We start from the raw sequence: 21377 nt of genomic DNA, 5'->3' as shown, positions 1-21377 counted from the left end.
TTCAGATGTAATAAAGAATTAATGTATTGACTAAACGTAACCTAAAATTTTTAAATGAGCAAGGAAACGTCAGAGATCAAAAGTGTCAGTGCCAAACATCCTTGGAAGAATGTTGGCATATCAGATCCACGAGCACGGTTGAAGAATCTCTCGGATTATGCTTCCACAGTAGAAATGGACCGTAACATTCCACCTCAAAGGTGTCAGGCCCTATTATAATTGTTTTTCATACGTCATTGTTGCAACCTGTTGAAAAATACATTTTTAAGTAGAATTAAATAATTCTAACACTATTAATTTGTTCAATCCTTTTCAGATATTATCGTTCTGGTGTAGAGATGATTAGGATGGCAGATATGTGCATGAAAGATAATAATCTTGAATATGCATATATTTTATACGTCAAATTCATAACGTAAGCTATGTGATTTTAAATACAATACATAACTTATGATAATTTAAGATATTCAACTTATTTTTTAAAAATGTATTATTACAGGATTTTTGTTGAAAAAATAAGAAATCACCCACAATTTGACACAGTATCATTAAAAGATAAGGAGCATAATCAACAAACATTACGTAAAGTACTTCCTAAGGCTGAAGAATTAAAGAAACAATTATTAGAACAATATCAAACAGAATTAAATAAGTATCTGGAAGATGTAAAAGAAAGAGAAAAAATTGAAAAGGAAAGACTGAAACAAGAAGAATTAGAAAAGTACTTTATAATATTTTATAAATTATACAGGGTGAGTCATCTAAGGCTAGAAATATTGACCCTTTCCAAATCGCGACAAAAATGATGGAGAAGAGATGAATCTGAGAATCAAAAGACATTCTGATATTTCAATATGAAATCTATTGGTAAGCAAGCACACCGTGAGATTTTTTTTTGTAATTTATATGAATTACTTCACAAGCATTCATCTACAGATAGTAGAGAAAAATGCCAGATCTAAACTAATGGATTCTTGTATAAATAACCAAATATTTTTTATAAGGTATGATGAACTATATCAAATGCATCAAAAAATATATGATTCATTTTTTAATATAATTAATCATTTCAAAAATATTTTAGGTCCTAGCCTTAGGTGACTCAGTCTATATATTTATATTTATATTTATAGAAATGTATAATGATTATGCACATGTAATATTTGTCTAGGTTGAGAGAAGAGGAAGAAAGAAAGAACAAATTAGCTGCATTAGCAGCTGTTAAAGCAGCAGAAGCTGCTATGGTTGCAAGTGTAACATCTCCTGAAGATGCCAAGCTTAAAAAAATGTCCAGTATACCATCAAGACCATTAGTAAGTCCATCTAGTGATATAACTGCACAAACATCTAAAGAAAAGTAAGTATAATGTAAAAAGAAATTGAATTTTTATAGTAATTTACAAATAATATTAAATTATATAATTGTATTTTTTAATAGACCCACTATAGATCGCTCAACAAAACCTTCTTTGCTTTGTGACAGTTTTACTTTAAGAGACATAGTACTGCCAACTAAATTAATGCAAAACTTCCTCATGTTGGCATTCTCTAACACCATGAATAATAAAGAAACTTGTGGTATATTAGCAGGCAAATTAGAAAGAAATAAATTAGTTGTTACTCATTTATTAATTCCTGAACAAACTGGATCCCCAGATTCCTGTGTAACATATAATGAAGAAGATATATTTGATTATCAGGATCAACATAATTTGATTACTCTTGGTTGGATACATGTATGTAATATTTGAATTTAAAGTAAAATTATCATTGAAAACAACATCTGAACTGGGTGAATTTGCAAACAGAAAAAATAATTGTACTTCACAGACGCATCCTACACAGACTGCCTTTCTATCTAGTGTTGATCTTCATACACATTGTGCATATCAACTTATGATGGCTGAAGCCATTGCTATTGTTTGTGCTCCTAAATACGATGAGTAAGTAAAAGAAAAAATATCCGGATGTATAAAAAAAAGGAGTTTTTTTATTCAAAAATATATTTATTTATTTTAGAACAGGATTTTTCATTTTGACTCCAGAATATGGATTAGAATTTATTGCCAATTGCAGAGAAACTGGATTTCATCCACATCCAACAGATCCTCCGCTATACACGGTAATTATTCTAAACGACTTTAATGCAGATTGTGTAAATATAATCTGTTACATACGTTCAAAAGAATATTTTTTCAGAAAGCAAAACACTGTAAGTTGGATGTAACTGCAGTGATAGAAGTAGTGGACCTAAGAAGGAAATGACATCTTTTAGATGTGTATACACATTTTTGCATATGTATATACTTTAATGTGTACAACTATTGTATAACAAGTTATATATTTAACTATCAAATACGTTATACTAAGTGAAAGAAATGAAAAATTGCAGACATTTTAGCTTAAAGAACATAAGAATTTAGCAGTTGCAAGGCTTTCAATATTTTTATGACAAAGCATTTAATATATTAAAAATCTTTAATATATTTGAAGTAAAATCGTGCATTTAAAATCGGTAGAATAAAATAACGCAATATTTAATTGGTAAATTATAGTAGATTACACAAAGAACTTTATATAATTTAAGAGTTTTTATTAATTAATGATTAGAAATTATTTTGACTGAAAATAAGCATTATCGTTAACAGATAGTATTAACATTTTCATTTTACGAGTATCAAAGAATTTTCAACTTCATGTAATGAAAATAAGACAAATTTGTTTACGTATAATTTATGTAAAAATAGAATATTTAAGATAGTGTGATACAAATGTGCTTCTATTACTTTTTCATAATATTTATATTTATTTACTCAGGTAATATACATTGTGTGCTGGAAAATAAATGTATAACAAAAATTTTTATAAACATTAGCAGTGCGCGAAATGTGTGTATAAGTTTATGTGCCTTTCATGGAAAAATAATGGTGTTCATAACCTCATGTTAACCACATGAAGTATGTAACGTTCAATTGTAGATATTGCACGATATCATTGAATAACATTATTTATGATTGGATCATTCAATGAAATCGTATCGTTACGTAAAATCGTAATCGAAAGATCAATAAATTGCATTGACACACTGTGCTAGTCGTAACCTAATATACCGAGCTTGTTATGAAATATGTTGGTACACTAAATCGATATATCAACCTTGTGCGATGCTTCACTTTATGTACTCTATAATACAATATTGTATTTAAAAATTGTATAGTACCAATAGATGATGTGTTAATTGATATCGGTATAAAATATTTGTACTAGTAGGTACCTGAGATAACTTTTACGTACTTAAAGGTTTAATTACACGCTTACGTATTGTTTATGAGACTATATATTTCCTTGTCTCATAAACGCGCAATATTTTGTACATATAAACAACTATCTCCATCTACTTACTAACAATTTTTTTTACGACCGATAATGTAACTATCAACTTTTATTATACCGAAAAATATTTTAATTGCCAAATCGTGATTGAACACGTGCTACACAGCGAGGGACGTAAATCTTAATTAGCATAAAAGATAATTTAGAACATTAGTCTACGTTCGTACCAAAAAAATTGATGAAGGCTAAATCCGAATATTATAATTATAAAGTAGTTGAATGTTAGTAAAAAACTGTATATTCCTCAAGATGAGAAATAAATTATAAATTAATATAATAAATCTAATTTTCCGTTGTTTATGATGGTTAGTTTTTGTCTACGAAACAAAAGATTTTCACAGAGGACTCGTTTATCTTCTTTGTGATTTTTATACTCATTGTTCGAGAACATTCATTGAATGCGATTATTTGTCGTTGAGAGAGCATAAAGAAATTATTTACTAGGAAAGAAAGAAAAAAAGGAGGAAGGAGCAGAAGAAAATTATTCACGACCAGGATACGGAATTCTAAAGAGAACCTATTGTAGGTATACGCGAGTACCTCGTGAGAATGTTTCTCGCCATTCACCTCTCCTCGCGTATATCGAATTACTCGCGTTGAAGGGTTTCGCGCTTTGCGGGGTTTTATCGACAGCAGGGTCAATCTATTTTTACGTGGAAGCTTATGTGTTCTTCGTTTTACCGTTTACAGACGGAGTATAAATCACGTTACGCGTAAACATTTTCTTCATGCACGCTTCTTTACCTATGGAAATTTAACTTCTCACAGATAACTGCTTAACCATTATTTTCCGTTTGCTGATGTATTAACACATCCTGCGCAAGAAATTCATCAACTGTTGCTATTTACAATCTCGATAATTAAATAAGAATTAGTTTATTAGTGAGTATGATTACATCAATATACGAGCCAATGGCATACAACTGTCGCTCTAAACTTCTTTCTTGACCTCGAATTTTATGGTCAGCGTTATAGGAATGAATCTGATATTAATTATACAAAAATATCAAACATATGTATATTCTCACGCGACTTAAAGAAAAAATAAATAAAATAACGAATTATCAAGCAGATTATTGATTTCTGTGAGGAATAAAGAACATCTGTCAATCACTGGAATCGAACTTCTACGAAGCTATGCATTTTAATGAAGATGTATGTGTTAGTTGGTCCAAAGGTGTCGTTCCGGAATAACATATATACGTATGTTTTAACCATTCACTATACCGCAACTACGTGTCAAAATTTAACATTTACCACAATACTAGAATGACTATGTTCAGCTAAAAGCGTTTACTTTTATCTTGCATTCTTGATTTTATCCGTTACATATAGCGGGATTAAAAAGGTATCATAGTTCAATGCAAGGAATCCTGTTCACGGAATCTTCAACATTTGCAAATTTTGCTTAATTCTAATACGTTTGTGTTTTAGATTCTTCAAATAAGATTATAATACTATAACACTTAATAATATGAAACCACAAAACGTCTACCGTCTCATAAATATTTCTTCTTACTGCTATTCATAAAACAATCATACACTTTACTTATTTACTTCTCGAACACCCTATATATAACGCTGTGGAACTTCCAAGGTAGCAGCTATTTCGCAGAACAATGCGGTTGTTTACTATAGATAATTTTCTAACTACACAGAACAGTGTGGAATCGGACTTGAAATTTTGATGATCCTCCTAGAGATAATTCAATATATACGTAACTACTTGAAATTACGTTGAATAGATCTGCAAAATTAAGTTGGGAAAATGTTGAATCTAGCAGAAGAAGAATTAATCAGCCCGTGGATAAACAAGGAGAGAACATAAGCAGGTACGTATATAACGGCCTCGTGCCTTTCAAGTTTATTCGATGACGTATAAAATCCCACAGGGTAAAACGCCTGTGACGTACTCATGTATACGCGCGTACGATTTCCTCTACTTAAGCTTGTCGTTACCGGTTTTTACCATAGAATATCGATCAGATGCATATCGAGTAGTGAGAATTTCAGCATACGTCAATGTATTCTGGGAATATTGCCAGGTAACGTATTGTAACGTGGCTAAAGATCAACTTACGATTATCTTAATAGCCAGTATTCATTCAGAATTCAAATATTATGTAATGATAATTCTTGTTAATTCAACGTCGCCAAAAATTCATAACCTCTCGAACAATACATGAAAATATTGCTTTATTTCCAACTTTGGCTGCTTATTGGACTTAAGTAAGGGACTATGTAGGTCGCTATAACGAAGTCTGTATAACTGTAAGGTGTCTTTAGAATTCTTGAAATTCTTCCCTGGCTACGCGAACACTGGTGAATATACTACGTTTGAAGCAGAATTTTGTAATAGTATAATAGAAGCAGATCGAATCACGAAATATAAAACTATTTCGCAAGATGGGGATTGATGTTACTAAATATACCTGATTCTACAGGGTAGTCAAATTGCATTTAACCGATAGAATTTGATAACTTGCGGTCGTATATAGATTTTATATGCATTTGCATCATCGATTTCATTAGACAAGTGTTTCGCTTAACTTCAAAAGCCTAGTCCGTGTGCGTTGACACTCTTATATTTCTCTTATGTTCAAGCTACTTGTTTTAATCCGATTAACGTACAGAACCGAACACAACTCAAGACGATTTACTCAAAAATGGGCTAAAAAAAGAATCGTGAAAAATATCACTATTCTCAATACGAAATTTGTTCTCGAAGATCTCGGCCCGAAAATTTACTTCGGTAGTTTAAAGCGATTACCTTATCTTCTAAGACACTACTATACATTTATTAATGGCTTGATTAAATCAACTGATAAACAGCTACAAACAAATTACGTTGATGACTGTTTGTTTCTTCTTGGCTTCGTTTTACACATGCGGCGCGTTATTGTAGATTGTAGCCCTCTCTTTCGCCGTATGTCACTATTATACATATACCTCTCCAGTCGCGTAGAACGTGCAGTATGCTGTTGCTCTTAAGGGAAGGAACAACTGACGGTGCGCGGTTTAGCTTGATTCGAGTGGACATTTCAATTTAAAATTGTCTATGCGTTAGACGACATAGAAGTAGAATAGCAACGCGTGGCTCGATCGATGAAACAAGATGATGGAATAATCGAAAGTTCGCATACTACGCGTCTTTCCATTAAACATTCGCGTTCTATTATTAAAAACAAGATATAGCTCGAGTACGACTAAAGGTGATTATAGCAAAGATATTTCGATCGTGACCTAGCATAATGAAATTTCATTTGTATTTCATTATCAGTGTAAACGTAGTAACTAGTGTAACAGTGTAACTCCTAGTGACGAGTTACTCGACAAACGTTATTTGTTCTTCGAGTTCGTGAAAGTTTCTGTAACAGTATTGGAATACATATTTTACTTAAATATGACCATACTCTTCATATAATAACAAGGTAACGATTGCGTCATTATCGGTAATCAACACGTCAATCCAGCGGTTTCCATTTTTTCAAAGAAAAAACCAACTCGTGTTACGGAAATGTACTCGTGATCGAGATTTTAGAAGTAGCGCGTAAAACGCAGTTGAGAGTTGAAAAGTGAACGGCGAGTGAAACAATTTGTGTACACACGAACATTTTCCCCCATCTTACGAGAAACAAGGATTAATTGTAATGCAATTACACGCGAAACGTTGTAATTGCGTGGTATATCGGCCGAACCATAAGTTCGTGTGTGACGACAATTTTTCGAGTTTTACTAGCTGCCACTGTTTCCTGGTCTCTCTTCTAAATATATAGCGATTCTTCACCAAACGATTGCAAATAGAGAAAAAGTGGAACATTCTACTTTCACGTTCGACAAAGGTATGCACTTTAGACCGTGTATTATACACCGAGAAATAGGTTAATTTGCCTATTGATTTTCTTTTATCGACCAGGATCCCGTGCGAATGTTTTCTCTATGATTTATCTTTATTGAAAACGGTAAAATGACTACCGACATTCCTCTCGTTGAAACGTGGCGTATTAAAATGCGCGTTTACAAGCTCCGTTCTGTTGGCTCATTCATTTAACACATACAGATAAAAAGTGGCACGTTAATTAGGCATCATAATTATCGATATTGTCGTCAAAAAATTCCGTATATAATTATGATAATTTCTTGTCTTCTTTATAATTTCCTATATTGCCTGTGTGAAACGCCCTACATTTTAATTACATTTAAGTAAAAAGTTGGTCAAAGATTAAACAAGTAATAAATACTTTCATTCCTTCGAAATTACTTTTCCAAATACTATTTATCTTTCCTTAATGAATTCCTAATAATTTAAAAAAAATGAATATAACGTTTCTTTTGCATATCATTTTGCGGCAACGATAATAAACATACACATATATATTATAATCATACGAGTCTCTCCCTAACCGACTAACAAATACTATTTCAAAGGAGGTCATAACTAGTGAAATATTAATTGTATATTTTCATCTTTCAGAATAGTCAGATACCTGCGAATCATTAGAACAATATTTTCTACTTCCTTTTTGAAGCATGTAAGGCGTATAATAGCACATGAATGTTAGCGACGTCAGAAGAAGAGATTTATATAACTTTTTTCACAGGCGAATTCGTGAGAATCCGGTACACGGTCATTCTTGGATTTCCATAGCGATTGTGCCCGAAATTAGGAACGATTTCTGTGAAAAAATGCCTCTTCGCTCTTACCATAGTAATATGTTCACGCCATAAAAGAAAATTCAAAGTGATAAATTCTTGTGTTTTGAACGTTTTCCAACTTCCATGTTTGAATGGCATCACAAGGATATTTTTATGTACGTAAACAAGTTCTTTATAACAGTTTCTTCTCGCCTTAATATAACAAGTATAAAAAGTAGATCGTACAATAGGAAATAATATATGAAAGTGAACTTAACCGGGATTCGTCGACACGGTCACAGCGATGTAAATGATCTGCTGTCGTTTCATAACATCCTAATTCGATTTTCTGAGAATTTGGTTATCTGTGAAATGAAGTACACGAAGATATTCGATTTCTATACGAAACATTCTGAAATTTCATTAACACTGTTATGAGATTCGATTATCGTGGTAACATTGGCAAAGTTTGAAACAAACCTGAGAATATATACAAAAATTACACAATATTTAGTGCTAGTGTATATTTCGCAGAGATCACAAAAGTATTTAAACAGTCAATTATCCATCATATTAATGAACCTCGACATTCAATATAAAATGCAGTGTAATATATATTTAAACAATTTTTACGTTTCAGTTCTCGACTTGAGATCTTATAGGCGATGAATATTGTAAACTATGGAGACTATATATTATGTAGCAAATATAGATATAAATAGTAATTGATACTTCGATGTATGTATACTTGTGGACAGCATGACATTTTTAAAACGAAGTTCAAGGAGAAAAAACAATTTAGTTCAAACAGGTTAAATCGCTCAATTGATACAGTAGTTATCTGACAAACGGAAGCTGATACAGTCGAACTCATCTCTATTATGTACATACATCTTATTATTCGAATCTTTTCATTTATTCTTTTCAAAAGTGCAATTTTCGTAAATGCAGGCTTGTCTCTTTCGCATTACTTTGAATTGCGAAATTATACGCAATCAGAGTCTATTCAAATTTATAAATAATCTTGATTTATAAATATGCAATTAGAATTTCATAGAAAACTTGGTAATAATTTAAATTTTACTCAATTGAGAAAATCGTCTTTAGATTCGAAATTTGGTCCAACAAAATATCATCGATAGAATTTTATTTCGATAACCACTTGTACACATTTCTATTATCAGTGGAAACTATCACGTTTCACTAAGCCAAAGACAAATAGAATAGCGAATGTAAGAATATAAGATAAATATATTATTTGTTATTGCACATTAAAAGGTTATTCTTTTTAAGTAAATTTTAGTATTATTATTTGGTTATTTTAATAAGGCTTAAAGCCTAATACAGTGTCTGTTATCAACGTACATATTTCATGTAATTATAGTAAAATGTACCAAAATATAACACGATATGTAATACATTATAAAATAGCATAACATAATATAATATAGCATAAGCACAATATTATCGAACAGGAAAAAATATCCTGTTATGCGTGTTAGAAATACACATATTTCAAGTCCATTTGTGCAATCTGTATTTGTTTGTAATGCATTCAATAAAACAATATAAAAGATAATTATTCACCCATCGTCTTAATTATATAATTAAATACCTTTAATTAACATATTAGTGCTATTAATATTTGCACTAAAGTGGTGATATAATAATAAAAAACGTATTTGTCTGCCTAGTTTATCTAAGATAACAGATAAAGCGTATAATACGTAGAGGTGAAGAAAATTGATAATTGCGATCAATCTTGATTTCAGGTTCGATCCCACAACGCGGATTAACGCTCGGAGAACGATAAGCTGTGCCAGAGACGACGAAGTGCGTGGAAAAGTGCAACGGTTTTCGAATTCAAGGCGTAAACATAAATAGGCAGAACGGAAAAAAGATGCTTCAATTGCGGGTGATCGTTGTTCTGCTGGTTCCGATGTGCGGTAAGATAAAATTGTAACGATATTTCTATGTCGAGCGAAATTTTCTTAAATTTTCTTAAACGTGATACTTCAATTGTAGATAGTGTATCTTCAGAATTTCAAACAACCAGGCTAACTATAGATTTGTCAAAATATACAAGTTCTCCCTTTACTTCTCAATATATTTTTGAAATTTTACGAAATAGAGACAGTTCCACGTAAAGTGTTCGCCACGATGTGATGTATATTTACAAGCTGTTAATGATTTTCGCATTCGTATTATTTGCATCGTTAGCGTTAAAAATTGTTGTTTTATAAATAGTTTCGTTGTTAGTTGGCAGAGCCACTTCACTATATGCGAGCAGAGAAGAACATCCAAGCAAAGTGGACATCGGAAACCTGAAGGAACCGACCGATATTTTGAGTAATAACAGTAGCAAAGCGACCACCTCATCGATAAAGGCGGCAGAAGATAATACGGGTGGGTAGAATGAATTTTCTTAACGATTGAATTCTTTGTGTTTGCATCAACTCGGTTGAACGCTTAAAATGCATGCGGTCAATATTCTTTCTGCATAATTTACGCTTAATGATAGCACAAATTATTACCGTGAGAATGTACCGAATGTACAGAATGTCTTATCGCTTTTTATTTTTTTTAGGTATAAAAACAGCGAACGAGACCAATAATTCTACATTAACTAATACAGCTAATGCGGGTGTAAATACGCCGGTAGAAAAAACAATTGACGAGAAGAAGGAAGATAATGAGAAGCTAAATAATAGCAAGCAAAATAATGAGAAGTTAAATAATGACAAGCAAAATAGTGAAAATCTAAATAATAAAGAGCAAAATAGTGAGAAGCTAAATAAAGAACAGGTAAATAACGAAACGCGAATTAATGAAAAGCAAAATAGTGAAGAGCAAAATGATAGAAAAGAAAACTGTACTTCTACGAAAGAAACAGAGGACATGCTTCACTGTAATAAGTATCCACGGGATGATGATGGTGATTCGTTAAATGCTACAGGTATATATTACATAAAATTTGAATGAAAAGAGAAAGTTATATAAAAATGGACTACATTACATCCATATTCCTTTTAAAGAATCTACGATAACTAATACGACTACTGCGAATAATAACACTGGATCCACTACAGAGTCTCAGGTACCGGAAGTTATTCCTCATGAGAAAGAAAAAGGTGACGCGAAAGATGAGGAACTCGGTGGAAACAATACGCAAACTACAACTGAAGTACATTACGCTATTGTACCTTCTGATACAAATCACACTATCTATACCAATAATTCTGGTACAAAAATGTATTTTAATATAATTTCTTATACAAATTCAAATTCTATAAAAATAACACAGTCACGCATTATTACATACTTGAAGGCTTATTGCATGTTTTAAGCTCGATGAGTTTTACATAGTATAATAAATGTCATTGTATCGTAGATGTTCCGAATTCGACGGATTCGAAAAATAGTACTAATACTATTGAAACATCGCATGAAGTAAATAAAGTTGAGAATATAAGTTCTGAAGCTATTGAGGCTGTGAAATCTGATCAGAGTAATAGTAAACATATGTCTTCGGGAATCATAGCACTAGTTACTGCGATCAGTTTTGCTGTAGTAATTGCATTGGTATATATTGGAATGATCGTTTGGAGGCGGTACATCGAGTAAGTATTAAATTTACTATAATTTTTTTTTTATTTATGTATATGAAATAATAAATTAATTTATTCCATATTTTTGTATTTTAGATATAGATATGGACACCGGGAGTTACTTGTTAATGAACTAGAATTTGATACTAATGACTTGCGTCATTTTGAGGTGAGCGTATAACTGATTATATTCAAATTAATATTTAATTAAATCATAATAATTTAATTTTACACATTACAGCTGTGATTTCAACGAAAGTAGTAATCTGCAGGGAAGAAAAACCGAATGATTCATAGCTAAGGCTGATATTATGTAAATATTGAAGATTCATTGATCTGTGATACTAAGGACATGCATTGTGCCTGACAGTCAAGACACCAAATATATTTGGATAATATTATACAGTTCTTGGGATGTAATTGTTTTATATACGCTATGTATATAATCCATCTTTTTCAACGCGTTGATTGTTTTTTCCTTCTCCTGTAGAAATTAGAAATAGCGTTACTGTGCTATCATGTATATTTTTCTGGTGATAATGCGATGCGCAGATCGTTGAATAAATGACGTAGCATTTTAAGTATCAACTAAATGTCTTACAAACAGTTGAGGGTGCTAGAATATCTGTCAGTTTTCTTCGACATTACTGGAAGGATATTCTTTCTTGTTTTTAGTATTTGGAACCATTGAAAAATGTATACTATAAACGTAACTTTTGTAATGTAGTATTATCTTCGTTTTCCATCTGTTTTTGTAATATGTGCGACGAACATGTAAATAATTTTAGTTAAATAAATAAATTGGTGGAATATTTTTTTTACCAATGTAATTGTATTTTTGAAAAAAGAGTTCGGTTAACACCTTCTCAGGTAATTGCCATAAATCTTCGTAAAAATTATGCACATAAAAAGATAGGACGATTTATAATCTTACATACTCTAACTTACATAGTTAGTGACAAAACGAATTTTGATAACAATATATTTATTTATAAATTCGACAAATCACAATTCCAAAAAATAGTTACAAGTGGCAAATGACAATACATATAATATTTTATATTCTGTACTTAATGTTGTTTTTTTATTCATTTAAATATTTATCTACACTAATTATTTGTGACGTGTTCATATGATTCTACATTATTCATTACATGAATTTTTTGTTTTTGTTTAAGAGCAGCTTTGTAAAGAACAAGTACATACAGCAACTTTTATATACCAATAAGTTTACATTAATCTTTGTTTCTTGTAATTACAAGAGGGCCCACATTATCATTCGTTTCCTGATTATGACGTCCATGAGCGCCATCACAATATGGCCACTAAAATAGAAAAATTTTTAATGTAAATATCAACATTATTCATATTTTTATGTATTTGTCAATATTAATATCTTTTATGTATACAGTTAGCATACAAACAAATGACATAATTGTATAATATATGTTTATGTGATTCACAAAGTTATTCATAGATACTCTTAATGTATGTCACCTATGAATAGGATCCAGAATCTTAACAGCAAATGAGAGCAGTGAGGTAGATAAAAAGACAGAAAACTTACATTCTTAGATCTCCAACAACGGCAAAATGCAGCTTTCTCAGTGATATCTTCTATATCAACTGTGTCTACCACTTTATTTACATCCTTCTTTATATTAGGATTCACAAACCCACATGGCTGTAATCATAATTAATACAAATGAGTAAATTGTATAACATGTTAATTAATTGGTACAGTGAGTCCTTTAATACATATATTTCATAAACACAAATTTATGAATTCAAATAAAAAATAGTATATAGTACTGATTTTTAGACATGTTTAGATTAAAGGTACAATTATAAATATAAAGTAATATCATTATATAATCAAGAAAGGAAAGGCGAAATGTAACGTAACATACTATCTTGATGTCCTTGATGTATTGAAAGATAAATACAATATATTACATAGATTACTTACTGGTCCTCTAGCCTTTGGACAAAATGCTTTGTATGACATATAACCGATACCCGCTAATAACGCAGTTGGTGGGACTAAGGAAATCCAATCACGTACTAAATGAAAATAAAAAAGTTTCATAAATTCATACTATTCGTAGAACTGTTGGATAGAATGTGGCACAGTAGTGATTTGCAATGTCACGTTCAAAAACTTTATTTCTGAAAGGTACTTAACATGATTCCGTTAGATCACTAAATATATAGTAAATATGTTATTTAATTTCTTACTTCCAAGTCGAAACCATCCTCCTATAGTATCCGGAATAGGCAACCCAGCTAAATAATTTGGAAGAGATTCTTTAACGAGATGTGCTAGTGGCATCATGATTGCTATCACTACTACGCTAATCAAGCTGCGATTTCAAACGTGAACTAGTTGCGTTGCAATATTCGATTATTTTTCTATACCACGAAGCGAAATATATAAGTTAAGACCAATTTTATATAAATTTATAAAATATAGTTTTAAACATGAGAATCAATAGATATATTTTACTCTTCGAACATTTTATACTTGTTACAATATTAAATAAAATATTACTGCTCATACATTATTTGAATTTGACAATCGAAAACATTTTAGTTTTTAAGACTTCTAATAAATTATTGCTTGTGTGTATTGTTTAAAAATTTGAAGCTCTATTTCGAGTTGTTATATTAATGGTATCGTTCTAGTTAAGTAAAATAATTTTATTTGATAATCACGACTGAGTAATAGTTTTGTTAAATAGAAACGTTCTAATAATAGTTTACTAAACATAATTAACAATTTTTTAAATATATCAATTTTTTTAGTAAAATGACTACACCTACTTCATTTGAATTGCGACATATATGTGTATGTATGTGTAGCAAACAATGCTCAATACTCTAAATCGCAAATTACAATACCGTAACGTACGCAATTTTTCAAACTCCTGAAAATCATTACGATTCATTAAAACCACAATAAAAGATACAAACATATATATTGTCTATGTGTAATTTTTAAAGTTGGATATAATACATATACATACGTAATACATATGTAATGTAATTTGCAATCGCATTGTTGCCGGTAGATTTTGACTAACGTAGTGTGAGAGGTGAAGGACCGGTGGGGTTTGTAAGATGCCTTGTAGGTGGCGCCATCCAGTCGCGAGGCGTTCGCCGGGCAGGGTGGAGGTGGCTGCGTCGTCCGCAAGGATACGTGGTCGGTTGCCGCGACGCCGCCGCGGTTCGCGCAGGCACAGGTACGAAGTGCGCGCGTTTTCGAGGCGGGTATCAGTGAAAAGCGCAGGAGTGGCGTTTCTACGTGTCCGTTCCGATATTGCTGGCTGCGGTCCATCGTTGACGGTGCATATCGGGTAGTAGGAGGCTCGTGTCATCGGCGACGGAAAGAGAGGAAAGAACCAAGGAGAAGGAAGAGGGAAGGAAAGAGATAGAGAGCGCGGCGCGGTTCTATCGCGCGGTGCAGTGCGAAAAGTGTTCGCGAAGGGGGCCCTTGCTTCCTGGTCCGTGTGTGGGTGTTCGTGCGTGTGCCAAGAGAGCGAGAGCACGTAAGGAACGTTAAACGTAGAGTGACACACGGTGGTTGACAAAGGGAGAGAGGAGAAAGACGAGATAAACACGGGTCGTCGGATAATCCTTGTGTACGGTGTGCGGGTTTCGTGAAGGTGCGTCAAATGACAGTGAGGTGATCAATGTGCTCGAAACATGGCTGAGGAGCTGGTGGTCACCCTGAACCGCGGCGACTCGTCCGGATTCGGGTTCTCGCTCCTCGGTACCGCGGGTTTGCCGCACGTCATCTACGACATCGTTGAGAATTCGCCGGCAGCTAAGAGCGGCAAGGTAAGTACTACTTACTGGCTTCGATCGTATTTTCATATATATCTAACATATTCCTGTGGTATTGCCTGTATTGGTTTGGTACCACATAGTCAAAGAGAGTGAGAGAGAGGGAGAGAGAAAGAGAGAGAAGTTCGAGGACAGTCAAAGGTGCACGTTACGAGAAAGAGCAACCCCAGTTTCTATACGCGTATAGTGTATATGCATCTAATGCTGTGTATATGTTACGCATTCGTCCGAGAATCCTACGAACGCGAAGGGCCTCAAAATAACGCCCGGTGTATATCGACCCGTGTTATTATCGCGAGCACCCTCTGTCGCCCTGTCTGTTTCTTGACCTCTGATTATTTTTTATTCTCACGCTTTTGCGAGTCGTGCTTCCTAGTGCTTCTTCTACTGGTATGTATACAGTAGTGCTTCTTTAACTGGTCACGAACCGGGAGCTTATCCGGTCAGCTATCGAGGAAGATATATTCTTAAGAAATTTCAAATATCTGTGTTTCCCTATAAGTACTAACGTGATATGGATGGCTGACACATTTGTTTATTTTACATATGTACGCTAGTGACACGTTGATTCACCTGTTTCTTAGAACTTATTTTATGGAGTGTTTCTGACGTTATGTATATATATATATAATTTAAAATAAACAAATGTTTCAGATATGCATATCTCGATTGTATTCAGAAGAAACGAAGACATTGTAAACTACCTGGAAATATATTTTTTTGAGGAGGTACTTTCCCAAATAAGGTACTGGAAACTGTGGTCACTTTAATGAGGTACCGCTGTAATACCAGAATCTAGAATAGTTTAAAAAGTCGGTTGAAAAAATTTATGGGGATGGCAATTGTCAGTTATCGAAGCAAAATCCCGACCAGTTAACAGGGCAATATTGTACACTCGTCTTAACGTCGACGGTACGGGGATGCTGATTGGCTGGGTGGGATCGGTTTAACGGCCACATTCCAGCCTGTCGGTCGGTCCCTCTGTCCGTGTGCTCTCTCTCCTTTCCTTTTTCCCTCTCTCTATATCTGTCTCTCTCTTTCTTTTTCTCTTTCCTGTTTCCTGGGGAACGTATCCCTTCCCGACGATCATACGGATCGGAAAATTTGAATCAAAAGAGACGGGCACCCTTTGTGCGTCCCAACGTTCCTTACGTTTACGTTAGATCAGTCGCATTTTCTCCATTTCTCGTATCCTCGTTGAAATGTTTTCAACGCAGCCATGTTTATATAGGAGCTAGAAACTATTTTGTTTTATACTAATAGTAGGCCAATTTATGACATTTTGCTTTATTATCGATTATGTTGACTTGAGATAACTTCTTTTTAAAACTTTGAATAAATTTTAAAATACACACTACAATAATTTGTCATACTTTCATAGTTGAAAGAAGCGTATTTATTTTTTATAAATTACAAGTACAAGTAAAATTGCGTAATAAAATAATATATGCTAGATTAATTTTTACGAAGCAAGTGATTGTACGCAATGAATTGACTATAGGTCACCGTTCCATAGTTCACGCAAGCGCGTTGTTTCGCGACCGCCAATTTTTTCCATGGTACCTCGTAATTTTGCAAATTGAACTCACTCGCTCTTTCTCTCTCCTTTTCTACTTCCACCTCCCCCGGTGTTTCCCAGTTCTAGCGCAGAATAGATCGATTGCTTTGACGGAACTGGTTTCCGATATCGGCGATACTGGCCACTGTGAAAGATACGAATTTCGAGTAGCAGATGCAAAATAGATTAACCCTCGTCACGTGGACCAGTTTAGATCGAGTTCGTAAAAATCGTAATCCGAGGTGGCGCAGACGAGCTGTTGGAAACCTAACCGTTATTAAGAATGGCGCATCTTTTTTCAATTATCCAATAGATTAATATAAAACACTTTTAACGATTGAATCGTGGAAACAAGGTTTCGCGAGAGCCGTAAAAAATAGGAATTCATAACAGATATGATTCAATAAGCATTTGCGTAATTGCTATGAATGCAGTACACAATTCTTTATCAAATCTTTCACAACGTAGGTAGTCGATATGTAACATATATGTGTGGTACATGAGTCACGAAGAGGTTGATAAGCAGGCTGATTTTTATACATTTATCAGAAATTTGGAAGTAGAAGAAGGCATGTAATGAATAATAATATGTAGAAATATATATAAAACATTCAAAACAGAGTATTTACCGTAATATCTCGTAGATGAAACAAATTTCTGTTTAAATTCCACTTCTTCAGTTACGTACGTAAAGATATAAAGTACATAGTAAAATATGTATAAAGTATTCAATAGTACGTTCAATAGTCGTTTGCTTAGATATGTTTATAGGTTAGTTTCGTATGGACATATATACGTGTGTTTGAAACGTGCCATATCCAAGCAATCAAAGCGAGTGTCTCAAAAAACTGTGGGATGCGCATGCGCGTGACTTTTTGTATTCTGCATAACTGTCATTCGCGAGAAGAATGCGTGTAACAAAGGAGCGGCCAGTCATTACGCGTGATTGGAATGTGTCATTGTATGCACTGCCCCTTTTTCCCTTCTTTCTCCACTTTTGTTTTTCGAATTCTTAAGGTCCCATTAAACAGAGTGGTGTAATTGGAAATGTATACTAACGTGTTTCCGTACTTGTATGATTACTTTCATTCTGCGGGCAGATACATAATCTCCAAACATCTTATTCTAACCTACGTGCTTTATGATCACTGATATTGGAAATCTTTGTTAGTGGTGTTGAAATATGATAGTTTGCTTTAAAATTAATGCATAATTGAAGGTAGATTCCACTTGTTTTCTTTAAATTGACTCAATACTAAAAGAAACCAAAATCTAGTAACAAAATCTAGTAACAAATTGAAAAATTGTACTGTTTCCACAAATACTATTGGTCGTAGTCCTTTACAGAGGAATAATATCCTTATGTATTTAGAATGATAGTAAATTATTTTCAATATCGAAAATTTATTCTTCCACGATGTTTTTGAAGATATAACTAAACTAAGTGAGAAAATTATAAAGCTATAGAACTTGTTCATAGAATAGACATTGTCATAGACATAAACTATTAGCAGCACAAAGTACGGATTACTCGATACGATTTATCGGTACAAGACTACTGCGAGATAAAAACTCGATTCATGTTCGTCGTTTTGCAGAATTATCCCTTAACACTCCTTCGTATTGGCATTTTCACAGCGAAGCGTTCGAGATACGCTATCGAGACTGGATTTATTCCGTTGATGGAGGTTAGCGAGAGTGCAAAGACGAAACCCGGCGAACTGGATTATTTCTTTTTAATTAATATGGCAGTGCCGTGGGCCTCGAAAGCAGGTTAGACCACTATATATCGGTAGCCACTCTAGATTCATTGTTCGACCGGTACAAAGAGCTCGTAATACATTTTGTATTGTTGGGCGGTCGGATTTTTCAAATTGTTTTTTTTTTCACCGCTAGGGTGCTGGAATCGGTAGAACGAGGTAGAACGGCCGCCGTTTAACGAGTCATTGGGAAATTTTACGCGTAATAAATGCCTTTTGCGTCGGTCATTTTAACTCGTAATTATTCGACGAACATATGGCTGTATTAAATTTGCTATTTATAAAATATATAAATAGTAAAATAGTATTGTAATCTTAAACGTTAGAACGATATTGAAATATCAGATATTTAAAGATCCTTGCGTATCGATTATAGAGGGAGTAAATATCAAGCATTAAGTAACTAAGTAAGTGCGTAGTGAATAATAAAATAATTAAAGAAACTATGTACCTATATATATGTATGTATATACAGTAAAGATTTTGAAATATTGAATATTACAAAAAATATTTAGGAAATGGTTCTAAATATAAAGAAATAATTGTGATGTAAAATTATAATCATAATTTATAATTGTAAGTATAGAAACAAAGATAAATGTATTAAGATGTAATAATTATTAAGATTTCCTGATTCAATAATACGTCTTAATCAATTAATTTTGCCGAAGTTGTAGTAGTGTAATGGTTAACTAATATCGTATTGTAGTAAGGCACGAAGGATATGTGAAGCACGAATTGCAGTAATACCTTTCTAAAAACTCGCATTTAACAAAAAGAGAATATGGTCTGCGCTATGGGCTACATAGTAATTCCATTCAACAGCGTAATTGTTCAAGTATTCGCAACTCTTATCAACCTGTACAAAAACCACATGTATTCGTTCACGAAACGTATTAACAAACTTCACGTTATCACAAGCCATTTCCAGGTATCTGTACAGGCATAATTCTTCCCACTGTTTTCGATCCTCGCTCCTGATCAACCTTTCCTTTGTTCTGGCTGCGAAATTAATTTCGGGCGATCCGTTCTCGGTAATTAAACAGTGTATAAAAATGTGTGCACAAGATAAGAGACACGCAATGGTATTCTCGAACATTGTTGCAAAGAAACGGATGCGAACCAGCGAGCATGATTACGTGCTTTCATTCGTTTATTCGTGGAACAGTTTCTTTTTCTCTTCGTGGTGATAATTTCTTGATTAGCGAACCTAACCCTTTTAGTAGGTAAACCTTTAGGCGGCGTTGCTTGTGCAGCTATTATACCTACGGCACGATACATCTCAGTGATAAAGCTGGTATAATATTTTACGAGGACTAGAGAAACACGATAAGTCATATTTTCCGTTTTTCATGGAGCAGGCCTTTTTTGAGATAAAAAGAATAATATTTTATGAGGACCAGAGACGCACGTTAAGTTATATTTTTTGTTTTTCATAGACAATATATACTACACAATGTGTTTTTATTTAGTTTTACCGTTAAATATACATCTTTACCATTCTCATCAAAGAACGATCAAATTTCGAAACGATTAAACTTGATATTAATCTGGATATACTCCCTCTGTTTTTTTAAGTATTTTTCACGTTTTTAGTCGAGCAGATTTCGACGAGTGGTATTTGTACAAATAACAAAATTTCCGTCACTGATAGTGGCCGTTTCGATGCAAGACATCGATTATTTATACATTTTTATCCGAATTCCATTTATTGGCTAGAAATTTTAATTAATTTCAGATTAGACGAACTCCAACCGACTGAATGAACTTATCCGAACACGAATTCCTCTCGCGTGAATGAAAAACTACAATTAACGGAGTGAATCCATACAAACGTTATATGAACTGTTTACCTTCCGTGAAATTCAGATAAACGAAGGTCCGCTTTACACCTACACGGATCTTTCGTGCAGTCGGAAAGGTTGATACGTATAATTTGCTGTCTGAACATTATGCAACGGCGTTGCGTGATGACACGACAGAAGAAGTTGAAGTTTCTTGACGGAGGCGCACGCGAGCTCAACAATTAGCCCGACGCGCGTACACGTCGTCGAATTTCTCGAATTTATCGATCGATCGCCTTGATAGCTGCAAGACGAATGATCCTCTCTCGCTTTCCGTAATTACTGCTCTTGAGACTGATACGATGCCTCTGTAATCTTGTAGATCGGAATAACGATCGATGTTCGGCCAGGCAAGTTTTGAATACATATTGTAGCGTGTGTATGTGGTAATGTGCGGACCACGTTCAATTCTCAGCGGTTAAACGGGAGATGAAATCGTGCTTCGTATAAATTTCGCGTAACTATTAATTCGCAGTTGCGAAATATTTCGGAGTTTACCACGTAAGTATTTTGTACCTTAACTCAACGAAACGAAGTTCGTTTAGAGCGAAACAGGTGATGACTAAAGTTACTTAAATCTTTGAATATTTAAAAATCAATTTAGTTCGATATCTATATACATAAATCTCCAGATACCCAATGTTATTCGATTGTCTTGGAAACATTGAAATTTCTAAATATTGAAAATTCAATTGTCTGGAAATATTGAAATCTGTAAATATTCGATGCACGA

At 33.4% G+C, this 21377-nt stretch overlaps 4 protein-coding genes and 1 long non-coding RNA gene across 19 annotated transcripts in view; 3 read left to right on the top strand and 2 right to left on the bottom strand.

Annotated features, from left to right (window-relative positions):
- Positions 1–54: 54 nt before the first annotated feature.
- Positions 55–2265, top strand: LOC100745972 (STAM-binding protein). Its single transcript, XM_003487318.4, has 8 exons — positions 55–200; positions 317–415; positions 500–721; positions 1172–1357; positions 1439–1736; positions 1831–1943; positions 2020–2122; positions 2200–2265. Exons 1-8 carry the CDS (start codon positions 55–57, stop codon positions 2263–2265), a joined length of 1233 nt encoding a protein of 410 aa, XP_003487366.1.
- Positions 2266–5419: 3154 nt separating this feature from the next.
- LOC100745852 (probable serine/threonine-protein kinase dyrk1) lies at positions 5420–12457 on the top strand. Of its 15 annotated transcripts, XM_012382409.3 has the most exons (11): positions 6353–6605; positions 6674–6824; positions 7868–7925; positions 7995–8204; positions 9801–9974; positions 10276–10434; positions 10616–10984; positions 11064–11270; positions 11420–11648; positions 11733–11805; positions 11878–12457. In XM_012382409.3, exons 5-11 carry the CDS (start codon positions 9929–9931, stop codon positions 11881–11883), a joined length of 1089 nt encoding a protein of 362 aa, XP_012237832.1. In that variant the 5' UTR covers positions 6353–6605; positions 6674–6824; positions 7868–7925; positions 7995–8204; positions 9801–9928; the 3' UTR covers positions 11884–12457. The 15 variants fall into 15 exon arrangements, with proteins under 15 accessions (XP_033175310.1, XP_012237842.1, XP_012237846.1 ...); XM_012382411.3 differs by lacking the exon at positions 6674–6824; XM_012382415.3 differs by lacking the exon at positions 7868–7925.
- A 147-nt stretch (positions 12458–12604) lies between these two features.
- On the bottom strand, positions 12605–14042 carry LOC100745729 (CDGSH iron-sulfur domain-containing protein 2 homolog). The gene is made up of 4 exons (XM_003487316.4): positions 13875–14042; positions 13606–13700; positions 13204–13320; positions 12605–12961 (listed from the first exon to the last, which is right to left on the bottom strand). Exons 1-4 carry the CDS (start codon positions 13969–13971, stop codon positions 12872–12874), a joined length of 399 nt encoding a protein of 132 aa, XP_003487364.1. The 5' UTR covers positions 13972–14042; the 3' UTR covers positions 12605–12871.
- A 737-nt stretch (positions 14043–14779) lies between these two features.
- LOC100742088 overlaps positions 14780–21377 on the top strand; it is an 81887-nt gene continuing 75289 nt past the window's right edge. Inside the window, exon 1 of the mRNA XM_012382248.3 lies at positions 14780–15476. Coding sequence (XP_012237671.1) covers positions 15342–15476 — 135 coding nt within the window. The 5' untranslated portion in view covers positions 14780–15341. The remainder of the gene's footprint in view (positions 15477–21377) is intronic.
- LOC112212353 lies at positions 16850–17870 on the bottom strand. Its single transcript, XR_002946169.2, has 2 exons — positions 17670–17870; positions 16850–17185 (listed from the first exon to the last, which is right to left on the bottom strand). It is a non-coding gene; the product is annotated as an uncharacterized LOC112212353 (long non-coding RNA).

Source organism: Bombus impatiens, unplaced genomic scaffold, assembly GCF_000188095.3.
Source record: "Bombus impatiens unplaced genomic scaffold, BIMP_2.2 scf_0151, whole genome shotgun sequence".
In the NCBI taxonomy this organism is placed as follows: domain Eukaryota; kingdom Metazoa; phylum Arthropoda; class Insecta; order Hymenoptera; family Apidae; genus Bombus; species Bombus impatiens.
Note: the sequence above shows the minus strand (reverse complement) of the source record. Positions and strands in the feature narration are given on the sequence as shown.

Bases quoted from the DNA above. Each gene is read 5' to 3' on its own strand.
- LOC100745852 (XM_033319419.1), top strand. From the start codon at position 9,929: ATGCTTCAATTGCGGGTGATCGTTGTTCTGCTGGTTCCGATGTGCG. The intron at 9,975-10,275 runs GTAAGATAAAAT...TTTTATAAATAG, and splicing joins TCTGCTGGTTCCGATGTGCG to TTTCGTTGTTAGTTGGCAGA. The intron at 11,649-11,732 runs GTAAGTATTAAA...TTTGTATTTTAG, and splicing joins GTTTGGAGGCGGTACATCGA to ATATAGATATGGACACCGGG.
- LOC100745729 (XM_003487316.4), bottom strand. From the start codon at position 13,971: ATGATGCCACTAGCACATCTCGTTAAAGAATCTCTTCCAAATTATTTA. The intron at 13,701-13,874 runs GTAAGAAATTAA...ATTTTCATTTAG, and splicing joins AGGATGGTTTCGACTTGGAA to TACGTGATTGGATTTCCTTA. The intron at 12,962-13,203 runs GTAAGTTTTCTG...TTTCTATTTTAG, and splicing joins GTTGTTGGAGATCTAAGAAT to TGGCCATATTGTGATGGCGC.
- LOC100745972 (XM_003487318.4), top strand. From the start codon at position 55: ATGAGCAAGGAAACGTCAGAGATCAAAAGTGTCAGTGCCAAACATCCT. The intron at 416-499 runs GTAAGCTATGTG...GTATTATTACAG, and splicing joins TTATACGTCAAATTCATAAC to GATTTTTGTTGAAAAAATAA. The intron at 1,358-1,438 runs GTAAGTATAATG...ATTTTTTAATAG, and splicing joins GCACAAACATCTAAAGAAAA to ACCCACTATAGATCGCTCAA.